At 28.2% G+C, this 13,212-nt stretch overlaps 1 protein-coding gene across 6 annotated transcripts in view; it reads left to right on the top strand.

Moving 5' to 3' along the window:
* The window catches only part of LOC129959995 (oxysterol-binding protein-related protein 6-like), an 86,877-nt gene extending 73,946 nt beyond the window's left edge, over positions 1–12,931 (top strand). For 5 of the 6 annotated variants that reach the window (XM_056072971.1, XM_056072968.1, XM_056072966.1 and 2 more), the window contains 12 exons: positions 1,085–1,198; positions 2,670–2,748; positions 3,602–3,777; positions 4,648–4,722; positions 4,809–4,946; positions 6,443–6,506; positions 8,735–8,813; positions 8,969–9,110; positions 10,218–10,362; positions 10,880–11,006; positions 11,090–11,212; positions 12,403–12,931. In XM_056072971.1, the coding sequence (XP_055928946.1) occupies positions 1,085–1,198; positions 2,670–2,748; positions 3,602–3,777; positions 4,648–4,722; positions 4,809–4,946; positions 6,443–6,506; positions 8,735–8,813; positions 8,969–9,110; positions 10,218–10,362; positions 10,880–11,006; positions 11,090–11,212; positions 12,403–12,514 (1,374 nt within the window). In that variant the 3' untranslated portion in view covers positions 12,515–12,931. The remainder of the gene's footprint in view (positions 1–1,084; positions 1,199–2,669; positions 2,749–3,601; positions 3,778–4,647; positions 4,723–4,808; positions 4,947–6,442; positions 6,507–8,734; positions 8,814–8,968; positions 9,111–10,217; positions 10,363–10,879; positions 11,007–11,089; positions 11,213–12,402) is intronic. The other variant, XM_056072970.1, reaches the window with a different exon arrangement.
* The last annotated feature ends 281 nt before the right edge of the window (positions 12,932–13,212 follow it).

The raw sequence follows: 13,212 nt of genomic DNA, 5'->3' as shown, positions 1-13,212 counted from the left end.
GAAAAACGCACTTTTGGTATTATGTCTGTCTGTGAACACGATAACTCAAAAACGAATTTGAACTAATAAATGAAACTTCGTATATGGAATTTTGACTAAATTTGTAGATTTCTATTAAATTTGAATGAAATCCATTCTGAGGAAGTTCAACTGTCTCAAGGCACGTGATCTCGATAGTTACAAAGCACTAAGGGCTAGGCATATAAAATTTGATACCCAGATGTAGAAATCAAAATATTGGTTCTTTTCAAATTTTAAACCAAAGGGCTGACCATCTGTCAGTCTCCGCATGCATGTAAACGCAATAACTCATAAACATAATGACTTAATTCGCTTTGTGATCTTGTGACAATAACTGTAATTCTTTGTCAAATTTTAGTTTTAATCGGACGGCAGAAAGGCGTCCAAAACACATATTAGCACGATAGATTCAGTGAAAATGCTTGATTTATATTTAACTATTGTTCAACAATGCCATACAGACACTTGGGCCTTATCCAATGTCTGTCAATGCATGCCTTGTCAATTGTATGCGAGGAAGGAGGATTAGACCTTTATTGGAGTATATGCGAGAAAGTTGCCGGGAGAATTACCCCCGCTAGTTTTTATTGTTTTGAATCCTTTTACCTGGATTATGATAGTTTGACTTGGAAACATGTTAATATGAAATTAATGTTTATATCGATTGAATGTGGTCTTTTAAAAAACTACCTAATTTTGTAAATCTTCCATCGTTAATTCCATCTTCAATAATATATTTTTATTTGTGAACGAAAAATTTTCGCACTCTTGTTCGAAATATAATCTTTTAAAATAATATAAATTCTCAAGTATTATTATTATTCATATAATATATGATCAGTTTTAATTCTTTCTCACTTAGATGATCTCATTTTGTATGAAGCAATCTAATGAGTTACAAATATCCACAATAATTTTAATGAATGGCATTATTTGATATAAAATTTTCAAATAACATCTGACCTGTTCTTAAAACAGAACAAAGCACTGAACCTAAATTTCTCTGATGGCTGAGTGCAATTTTAATTCTTGAATTTTGTGTTGTGTAATCACCTTTTTACAGCTCATTCATCAACCTCTACAGCCTTCCTTATCTCACGAAAGTTCATCTGTCCTGTCAGCATCTGAATTTTTTGATGCAGCTGAAAACTTCTCGAATTGTAGCACGTCTTCTGAGGTAATTCTTTTTAATTATCTATAGAGCAATCTAGTTTATTCTTTTTTAGTACGGAAGTGATTATATTCAAACTATTTCTCCTCTTATAGCTAAAGAAATTCATGATGAAATCTTATGAAATTTGAAAAGCTGATTGGTATCAACATAAATACCGATTTCTCATTATTAATGAAAAAATAAAAACCATTAATTATTTATTAATGCAATATTTAAAATAAATGTCGAACAAAAATATTCTACTGGGTAATTATAAAGGAATTTCTCGATTTTGTAGGGCTATCAAATGAAACAAATCAAAGTAAAACTTTGTTATTCACTAGAAATTACTGTTATTAAATTCAAAACAGTTATAAACGTTTTTTTGTTTGCAATTCCAAAAATACAAGCGATATCAAGATAATACGATAATTCATCCCATACTCTTTCGGCATCTCTGATGTGATGCTTTGAAAGTCTGCAGATTAGCATAGTTTATCAGCGTCAATTGGTAGTTGGAAACAAACACTTGCTGTTAGATGTATCCCCAGGAAAGAAAAAATCAAGTATCGTCATACATGCAGATCTGCATCTTTCAAAAGTTTCACAGCAGGCTAACAGAACAAAGTGTGAAGTGAGCAATCGTACTGCTACGATATTCTTCGTATTTCTGGTGGGGATGACATTGAACACTTATAATTATGTTTAATTTAAACTTTCAACTATTATTTTTGATTTCTGATGAATAACAAGGCTGCACTTTATTTTGTTTTCTTTTAACATACTTGCAAAGGTGGGATATTCATTCATAATCACCATGTTATTTAAAATTCTACAGATTACGATATCGTTGAAGAACGAACCTTTTTATTTATTTATTTAATTTTACTCTACTGCCAGTTTTGTTTACGGATAGTGGGTTTTTTAAAGTAACAATATAAGCTTCCTTTTTTACGAATTAACGTATTAAAACATATGCTTAGAATTCTGAAGGACGCTTTCCGATTTTGATAAAGCTAAATGAAATCAAATTTTCAAAAGCTTTTTTTTTCTGGTCATCTAATGCAAAAGTATCTAAAGGAAGTATTGTTCTTCTGGAATAAATATTTAAGAAAAAGGAAAATAATACTTCCCTGATATATTGTTATTTAAAGTCTTGGTTGACAAAATATGTTTCTGGCAAGGTAAAAATTTGAAAGAGACTAAGGGAAATTGTAAAGTTCTTTTTTAAAAACTTAACTCCTTAATCGTCGTTCATAAAAATGCATTATAAACGTTTAAATTTTGTTATATTTCAACTTTAATGATCTATCCCATTATATTTATATAGTTCTCTAAGGGAGTTTATGTAATATTTTTACTATTCTTTGTATATGTATGCATGCATGTATGTATAGACATTGTTTAATTTTGTAAAATATAAAACCAATATCTTTCACACTGGCTTTTGAAATAATGTTTTATTTGAAAACGATAATCTGGTGTTCTTTTATAGGGATCCTTATCCGAAGAAGGCGGTAGTTTCTTAAGTGATATTTCTGATGAAGGAACTGAATATACACCTATTCCAAGTGGTAATGTTTGAAAAAAATTTTGTGTAACTTAAAAATATGTTTTTATATGCAATAATTTGTCATACTGTTTAAATTAAATACATATTAAATCACTGTTAGCATCGCCGTCATTCATCAGATCGTTAAAAAACTTCGCAAGTTTGAGGTGGTGGTTCTTTTCTCTCTCGGAACTTAACAGGAAAATTTTTCCTGTCTCTTCACTATAGCTCGTAAACAATTAGAGATAGGACTGGGTTGCAATGGTGTTTTATATTCTACTTTTTCTATATTCTCCTTTCGTTTAGCAAATTACCCTATATATATATATATATATATATATATATATATATATATATATATATATATATATATCAAGCAACCAGAGAGTAAAATGGGTATTGTTGAACAAGCGCTGCTGTTAGAAGCCTCATGGAGAAAAAACATTAGTGCAGTTATGCCGTTTCTTAAAATCAAATATGATGATGTATAGAGAAAATAATAGCTACTCCGGGTACCATTTACTTGTGCTAAATCTTGATTCCTTGATGGCAACTGAAAGAAAGCCATATGTTGTCCGGGACGTCACATCCTCTTACTACGCTACTGTTTATTTATATTTATAAAAAAAAACAATAACATGCAAATATATAATATATCGAATGTGTTTATTCTCTAATAATGTATTTATTTGCCTCTCTCTTATTTATTTCTTACTTTTGGTATTTTGGATTGATTTTATACTGATTAATTTCTTTGCTTCCATTTTTATGCCCAAAAAAATTCGTTGATGTTTTGTTGGCATTAGTTTATTATTTAAAATACATAATTTTTCACCATTATATATTTTATTCGAACTTGAATACTTCTTTTAAAGTAACTGAAGTGCCTCCTACGCCATCCTGTACTACAGGGCGACGTTCAAAGCTTCCTGCTCCAAAGCCTGATACAGGAGATTTCAGTCTTTGTAATCTTCTTTTTAAGAATATCGGGAAGGATTTATGTAAAGTCAGCATGCCTGTTACTTTAAATGAGCCTCTGTGCGTATTGCAGGTAATTATTGTAGTTAGTATTAATGGGTAATTTGTTAGTAGTTTGGTATTAGTAGTAGTATTAGTTGTAGTATTATTTGTTAGTAGTCAGTATTAGTAGTATGTTAATGGGTAATTTTTCTACGTCGCAAATGTTATATGGAATTTGTAATCTGATTTTAAGTCAAGAAACTGAATAGCAGTCAGAATTTGAAAATATTTTTATTGAGTGATGAACTCTATGTATTTATTATGCTTTCATGCTGTCATATTGTAGGTTATGTTGAATAATCGATTTCAACGAGTAAAATATATATAAAAAATCAATTATTTAAATAACAAGACTGATTTTATAATGGAAATAACATAACATCTAATTAATTTCAATATAATACATATGATATTCAACGTATATATTGTAGTTGTTTAATTAGGTGTTTCTATCGGATTTTTTACCCCATTTTTATTTTGTTCATATCTGAAATTAGCTTTTAATAATAAAATTATCCGTTCTTATGTCTCGATATCTGCTATTTTCAATAATAAGTTCATAGTTTATGAGTAACAGAAGCTTCCCATGGGAGTTACCAACTTTTTATGCATGCTTCTTTTTATGCATTAATAACGCATATATTCAACCAAATATAACTGTTTATGAATTTACACTATTTCCATTTATTTTGCAAATTATTAATTTTAATTTTACATCATTTGTAAAAACTCCTTTATTTGCCCAAAATGTTTCCAATTTCAAAAATTAAGAAGTTTTTTTTTTTTTTTTTAAGAACTACAAAAGTTTGCAAACTTTCTAAGGCAACAAAAGTAGTAAATTAATTATTTTGATTTTTCAATTGTATTTCTAACTTTTTTAAAAGAAATTCTTAATTTTCAGCGCTTATGTGAGGAACTAGAATATTCTGAACTTCTTGATAAAGCAGCAGAAACTACAGACAAGTATGAAAGAATGGTAATAAGGATTTCCGTTGAAATTTTAATTTAATTCTTCTCCTTTCAAATTATTTTTAATAGAATGCATTATTGCCCTTTTATTAGGTATATATAGCAGCGTTTGCAGTATCAGCTTACAGTTCTTCTTATCTCAGGGCTGGACATAAGCCTTTCAATCCTGTGTTGGGAGAAACATATGAATGTATCAGAGAAGATAAAGGTTTTCAATTTATTGCAGAACAGGTACTTATTTCCGCTTCTTAACACTTTATTTTTGTACTGTTTAGTGTTCCATTTCTTATATGGTGGGCGCAAATAACCATACTTAGTTATAGACTGCCAAAAATAATTTTCAGTTTTATTCATTTCTTAGCTCTGTTAAATTTATAGGTTATATCAACTGGAAGGAGATGTACATTTATTCAAAAATTCAAATTATTACAGACTTTAAATTATGAAGTTCTCAGTTTTAACCATCATAGCACTACTGAAAATGAAAATATTTATTATATTTAGATAGAAAATTTTATATTATATATACACAATGTTAAAAAATTTTTTTATTTGAATGCTCCCTGTATTTTTAGAGATTATTGAGAAAAAAAAGTTAAAATTCGTTTAAATATGAAATTGCTATTTTAAGTTGTGCAAAATAGCTTGAACTTGAATCCAGCGTACTAGATGCCATTTCAAAATCTTGCTTCAACTGACTCCAGATGATTCTCAAAGCATACATTGCTCTTGATTGTGTTTTGTTATTTGTTAAAATCCCCCTTTTTTTCCGCCTCTTAATCCTTTATCCATTTTCATATTTTCAGAAACAAAGAAATTATCTTCTAAAATACAAATCACTCTCTCATGCAATTAGATACCAAGTTCATTTTTTTTTCTTTTACTGTCTTAGATTGAACATTTCCTGTAGCCTGTATTTTTTCTTCAAAATATCTGTTGAATTCAAGCTGTATTTTTATATAGTTTTTATTTTAACTACTTTCAGATATATTTTAACCCAATGCTTCATGCATGCTAAAGAAAAGCTATTTTACCATTGCCCTGCAAAACAACAATTTTATTCGGATATTTTTCATGTTTAAACAATTTCAAATTTAAACAAGGTGTATGATAATTAATACTTTAAGAATTACTACGCTGATTATTTATTTTATAGCAAAATGAGTCCTTTTATAATTTCTGAAAAATATTGTTTTGTGTGTGTGTCCGTGAGTGTAACCGAAAATTTTGATCTACGTAACTGATACTTTATACTTTAAGTTACTTCCCTTGACTGTATATTATCTAACAGATTACACTACTTATATGTGAATGGAATTTTGATGCAGATTTCTATTCTCTTTTTGTTGGATGCAAATTCAGCAATTGCTGATTGTCACTGTCGTTTCGCTCGCTTTTTTAAACTCCCTTTCTCCATGAAAGAAACGGCAGATCCAATTCAACATTGAGTTTTGGACTGTTAATATGTTTAATAATAGACTCAAATATCTGAGCTATATTTGTATATGTAAGTCTACGTTGTATCTTATTTCTACATTGTTTTAAATAAATGTATATTTCATTGGCCATGAATTTGACTCTATAATTTCTACACCTGTAATTTTATTATAAATTTCTTCCAAAAATATTTTGTACTTGCATTTCCTCATTGTAATGCTTAACACTTAAAATTCTATTTCCAGCTAAAATTTTAAGATTCTTTTTAAGCTTATGAAAAATGTTTTTAGGTCAGTCATCATCCGCCAGTATCTGTGTGCCATGCTGAATCTAAAAATTTTATTTTTCAACAAGGTATTGCTCTATTTTACATTTTTAATATTTCTTACCAGCAACCATTTTATAGACTGTATTTGTTTTCAAAATATGAGACATTTCACACACAAATTTGAAATTTTAATTCATTTATTTCCTTTATATATCAATTTTGTTTATCAATTTCTGCTTCAATTTTTATCTGGAAGCTTTTACTAAAACAAAGGCAACTATATAGAAGTTTAGAATGCAATGAAATCGTGTAAATAAAATCAAGAGTACGATAAAAACATTCAAGGACATTGCTATTATATGCGCATTTACTTTCGTAGGAGAATAATGAAACTAAAAGACGACTGTAAACAATTTTTTAAGGATGTTCGTGTTCTTTTGTAACAAAAAAAAATCGCTATAGTTCACATTATCTAGATGAAAGCATTTACCATAGAACCATTCTTTCTGGTAGAAAGAGAACGCTCATTCACATATTTTAATCTTTCATTAGAAGAAAAAGGGTGACTGAAGTAACGGCTGCATGACAACTCTTACCACAAACCTGTTTTATTTTAATATTTAGTTTACAGTAAATGGGAATTAAGAAAATAGTTTACAGTAAATGGGAATTAAGAAAATATACAATTTAAGGATGACATGAGAAACATATTCAAAAGTTGCAGCCAAATTATATTTAATAGACGTAGAAGTGGTTGTTATGTGACAGATGTTGATAAATTCGAAAGCTACCAACATACAAAACCAAAGGTTTGTTGTCTAATTTTAACACATTTCTTAAAAGAAACTGCTAAAAATGAAACCTGTGATAGCTTCATTGCGCATGCCATCCAACAAAAAAAAAAAAGAAAGAAAAAAAAAGAAATGCCATGCTCGAAAAGCCCGTAGTGTAATGTTGCTGGTCGCAAATTTATGAATTTAATTATGAATTCAATGATGAATAAGTGTAAGTTTTTTTAGATAAATATTATTTTAAAAATATGAAAGATACTAAATACCTTCTTAAGCGAAAGATGAGTCAGTCATTTCTCCCTGGTAAAATTTCAGAATATTGCTAAAGTATTTTATTTATGAGATGTCTCTATATTTAAAATACTACCTGGGTCGAGAAATATATATATTTCGTTCTGTAAAAATTGTAAAAGAATTTTCTTAATATGTGTAAATACTAAAATAATAATAAAAATTGCATATATTGTTAGTAATTGTACATTAATTAACTAAAACTAATAAACATTTTCTTTTACAATAAGGCTTCCAACTGTCTTGAAATATTTCCAAAAATATGAAATGATACAATTTTTATAATAAAATATTTCCATTCCTCTCCATGTCGACTTCCATATTATAAAATATATCTTTCTTGCTATTATGTTGATCTATAAATACTAAATTTGAAAAATTAAAATCGGAGTGAAACCGAGAATTTAGAATCTTGCATTTAAATTATGTTATGGTATATTTTCTGTACAATTTGCCCATAAACTTCATGTATTATTTAACCGTTTTAAATTAAAAATACAACCGTATTATAAAATAACCCGTGTTATAAAGAATGAACTTTTGTACATTTCAAACCTTCAACACTCTTGTATGTGCTGTTAATTTTTTTATAATATCAATAGCAAATTGATTATTTAATTAATTTTTTTTTTTTTTTCAAATATACATATATGCGTGATTGCAATCTATAGTAGGAATTTTCGAAGTATTTTGTCCGAATAATTTTCTTTGTAACCAGTGGCGTAGCAACGATAATAGGCGCCCGAATCTAATTTTATTTTCCCGCTCCAATTCGTCATCGATGGTTTAATAAAGGGTGCTCTGGTCATGACACTATTTTTTCGATCCTTTATGATATTTCACTTTAAAAAGTGACATAAATACACCAATATTTTCTCTCTTTGGCGCCTTTAAAGATTACACTCGGAGCATCTATACCCCCATGTCACCCGACCTCTACACCATTTTTTATAACATGTTATTGAATTGTGAGCTCCTTCGCCAAGTGGAGAAGTCACACGAACTTTCGATTTATGAAAGTTGGAGTTACTTTGATTTGTTGTTGAAATTAGTTTCAGATGGATAAAAAGGAGAGTATTAGTTGCTGTCTTTTCGTATATAAAATCCTGGAAGAAAGTTTTCTAGCATATGTTATGTATCAAACAATTATTTGCTCTTTATCAACTATTTTTACTCATGTAAGCCGCAAAATGGTTTTTTAGTAATAATGAAGAAAACTTTTTTTTTTTCAGATATGAGAATAAAAACTAAGTTTTGGGGAAAATCTATGGAAATTTTGCCACTTGGAACAATTCATGTATATTTACCAAAGTAGGTATATTTTTAGTCTCTTTTGTTAGTTTTAACGAGAGGGAAAAAACTTAATCCATTTTATGAATTTGAGAATGAATTTATTTCATAGATTTACCTTTATATTATTTAGTATTTTATTTGCTTATTTTGACACAGAACTTTTATTTTTTCAGAACCAATGACCACTACCAATGGAATAAAGTTACAACTTGTGTTCACAACTTGTTTAGTGGACAAAGGTGGGCTGATCAATATGGCGAGATGACGATTACTGAAGAAAATGGGGATGCAACATGCAAATTAACTTTTGTTAAAGTAAAATATTTTATCTTTTTAAAAATTTGAGTAGTGTTTTTTATTTATGTGGTATCAGCCTTTCTGTAAAGCAATTTCAGTAGAAAATGTCTGTTTGCTATTCAATAGTACAACCAGCTTTTAGTTGCGATCTTCCAAAAAGCAAGTTCTTTGCACTTCTAAAATTCAGTAGAACTGTTTAAACTAACAGTAATAACTGTATGTATCATTCTTTGATTACGTTATGAGTTATCTTCTATCTTGCAAGGTAAAATTTTTTTAAATTAATTCAATTTCCAAAACTATTCTAAGTGTAAATTCATTCGTAATGCTTTTATTTTAACTGTGTAAAAATTGAATATATTCATTGAATAGTAAATTTTCCTTCGTTTACAAATATTGTATATGTTTTATTCTAGATTTTTTTAGTGATTTTTGATACATCCTGATCCCAGAAGGCATAATTAGTGATCTAATGAAATATCATTTTGTTGTCGTTGGTGCCATTGGCCCAGATATGTTTGGCTGAGTAAACCGACTCTGAAAGTCAATCTATTCCCAAAAGATCTAAAAGTGAAAAGGAATTTGCCCAAAACTTTCTAGTTGTAAAATCTGAGCTTATTAAAATAATTAGACCAACTTTTCACTTCTTTTTAAATTTTATAACTTTTTGCTCCTGTTCAATAACAAGCTATTTAACAAACCTAGAAAATACCGATTGTTGATCTCATTGTCTGTAAAATGCAGAACTCCTCCAATAAATTTCCTGGAAATACCAATTATGGAAGGATAACAGGCCCACACCTCAATCCTTTTCAGGAAATAAATTTCATTGAAGGTTTGATTAGAGTTTGCAATCACTGGATCATCAAAAAGAATAGGATATTAGCTACTTCTTACATCTTTCGGTCACACCAACTTGTGATATCCATTGTATATATACCACATGGTGAACATAAAACTTAGAAAAGAGTGACAGTAGCGCCTGGAAAAAATATTGTCAGAATGTAGTATTGAAACTCTGATTTTTGCAGTGTATACAAAATTAGTGAAAATCTCCATGATACAATATAAAAATCTCTTCGGTCTTTCAGTTTTAAGTTTACACGTGTTTTTTATTAATTTCAGGCAAGTTACTGGTCTAATAAGCGCCATGAAGTTCAAGGAGCTGTGATGTCTCGAGATGGGAAAGTAATACATAATTTGTTTGGAAAATGGACTGAGACCTTATATTGTGGTGTTGGTAGAAGTCAAAAATGTATTTGGAGACCAGGTAATATTTTTAATAGGATGCTTGTATGGAAAAAACTTGAAAAAATATGTCCTTGTATATTAGTCTAATTAATAATTGAATTAAATGCAAATAGCCCAAGTCACTGAACTTTACTTAATGAAGGAATTTTTGCAAACATATGTGTATTAAACTTTTTTTTAGAAATTTCTTTAAATATTAAATTCTATGCGTCCTCTTTAAGTATCTAATATTACGGACAAATTGTGCAAAACATTTTAAAAATTAAATTTAGTGTGAAATGTAATGCATGTGTTTATTATTATTTATTTTGATGTGACTGTGTATTTTTCTCTGCAGTTGTATACTGTTTAATATTAATTTTCATGTTAAGTTTTTTAGTGAAAAATAATATCTTGCTAATATATTATATACTGTGGCATTAAATTCATGCATGATTTTCCCCTCGTACTGTTTTAAACATTATCATGCAATTTATGACAAATTTTAATCTACCAATTATTTTAAGTAAAATCTATGTTGGGATTAATTATTTTAGGTACAATGCCTGAAGATTATGAACTTTATTATGGCTTTACAAGATTTGCTATAGAACTTAATGAGCTGGATCCTGAATTAGAAAAACTTTTGCCACCGACAGATACTAGATTTCGCCCAGATCAAAGGTTTGTTAAAATTGTATTTGAAACTGTTTCCTTTAAATGTATCGCGATTTGTTACTGATTTCTCTCTTTCAAAATTTTGTTAGATTATTAGAAGAAGGCAATATTAGTGGAGCGGAGATGAGTAAACAACAAATTGAGCAAGCCCAAAGAGATAGAAGAAAACAAAGAGAAGAGTTAGGTATAGAATATAACCCCATGTGGTTCACGTAAGTATTGTAAAATTCTATAAATTATTTTTTAAGGTGTCTGAAGTATATAACAAAATTAAAAAAGAATGATAAAAATTTGAAGCCAAAAAAGATCTAACTCTAATAATTCACACTCTTTCCTATTAGAAAAAAAATTAATTTCACAGAAATTAAATATTTATAACTTATTCATTTCTAGGTTAGCAAAAGAGAAATCAAATCAGTCCTTTAGTAATTTCTTACTCTGTACTAAAATTACCATAAGAAGAGATAAATGAAAAAGCTATGAATGTATGAATGAAAATAAAAGCTTTTTATGTGGCATATAAATTAAAAAATATTGTCCTTGTGATTGTATTCGATTTTATATGGATAGGTCCTTAATTACTCGGGAAATAAACAATTAAGTGAACTTTGCAAAGTTGATTACACTATAAAAACATACACTTGAAAGAAAAAAAAAATATCTATTAAGTTCAGAATATGTTTCAAAAAATGTATAACAAACTTTAAAAATGTGCAATATCTATATATATAAAATGGTAAAATATCTATTGACTTGAAAATAGAAATTTGTTTTATCACAGAAGATAAAAGAAAGGACTAAAATATTTTTTGTGTTGCATATTGCTACGAATTCTGATTCCTTCTTTCCTCACTAGTGATGTCATCTTCTAAGTGAACCATGATTCGTTTAGTCTTAAGTGAGTGCAGAACTCGCCTTTCATTTTGACATCGATATCTCCGTCTGATTTCGGAGAACAGAAACTCGGCATAGCATGCTTTTGTGTTAGAGCTGTATTTTCAAAGTGCTGTTAAGAACACTATAAAAGGGCAATTCTATATTATAGTCCAGTTCATTAGCAAGATTAATGTTAGAAAACATATTCATGATAGCATAATAGGAACATCAGCTTTGAGAAGTTACAATCACGGTTATAGTTTACTTTACACATAACGCAATTACTATTACTGTTTACGTTACATCAAGAAGATTTGTTCTTGCGCTAAGATTTTTATGGGGAAAGTTTAATTTCGGAAAATTTACGTTATTTCAAACTGAATAATTATATAAACAGTACCACTTCTTTAAATGTAATAGATCTTAGATATATTAAGCTTTAAATACTGAAAGGATGTGCATTTATTATATTATTGATTTTTTTTTCAATATGTATGTTAAATAATTTTTAAAAATTTTCTCACAGGAAAGTGACAACTGATGATGGCAAAGAGCAATGGGTATTTAATTACAAATACTGGGACGTAAGGATTAATCCTGGTTTTAGTAATATATCATTTCCTGAAAAATTATGGTAGCTACAATATTATGCTTGTTTTACATAAGCTATCTTATATTATGTATGCAAAGTTTAAATTTGCATGTAAGTAAATATATATATTTGTATAGATGCAGTTGAATTATATATATATATTAAATAAATAAATACACACACACATATATATATATATATATATACCATATGAACTTAATATGTTCCGGTGCACTGGTTAAACTATGTTTGATTTTAAAGAAAGTTCTATATGTGAAAATTGCACTTTTAATTGAAATAATATTTTATTTATGTAAGTGATGTTCATTGTGATGACTGTGAAAATTGTGTTAGGTATTTATGATGTTAATTTTCAAAGTGAGAATTTAGTGAAAGTATTAGCATTTAATTGTGATACAGTGAATTATATTTTAAAAAAAAGGTGATTTTTTTTACATCTTTGTCTCTTTATTTATTTTACGTGCAAATGCATTAAAACAGAATTGTTGTTATTCTCTTGTTAATACAATTTAGTTTTCCCTTTTCTTTTAAAAAGCACATATCTGTTGTATGTTTAATGAAACGAATGTTAAAACTTGGGTTTTAAAATGCAAGTAACTTCTTGAAATTAAATTCTAAAGTGATAAAAGAAATAATAAAAATCTACTTCTTTTATTTATTCCTTGTTATTTTTACTTTGTCATATTCAGATTGTTAATCTTGTTTCTTATTACATTTGTAGTT

The sequence above is a fragment of the Argiope bruennichi genome, chromosome X2 (assembly GCF_947563725.1).
Source record: "Argiope bruennichi chromosome X2, qqArgBrue1.1, whole genome shotgun sequence".
In the NCBI taxonomy this organism is placed as follows: Eukaryota; Metazoa; Arthropoda; class Arachnida; order Araneae; family Araneidae; genus Argiope; species Argiope bruennichi.
The sequence above is the reverse complement of the archived record's forward strand: the minus strand, read 5'-3'. Positions and strand labels throughout refer to the sequence as shown.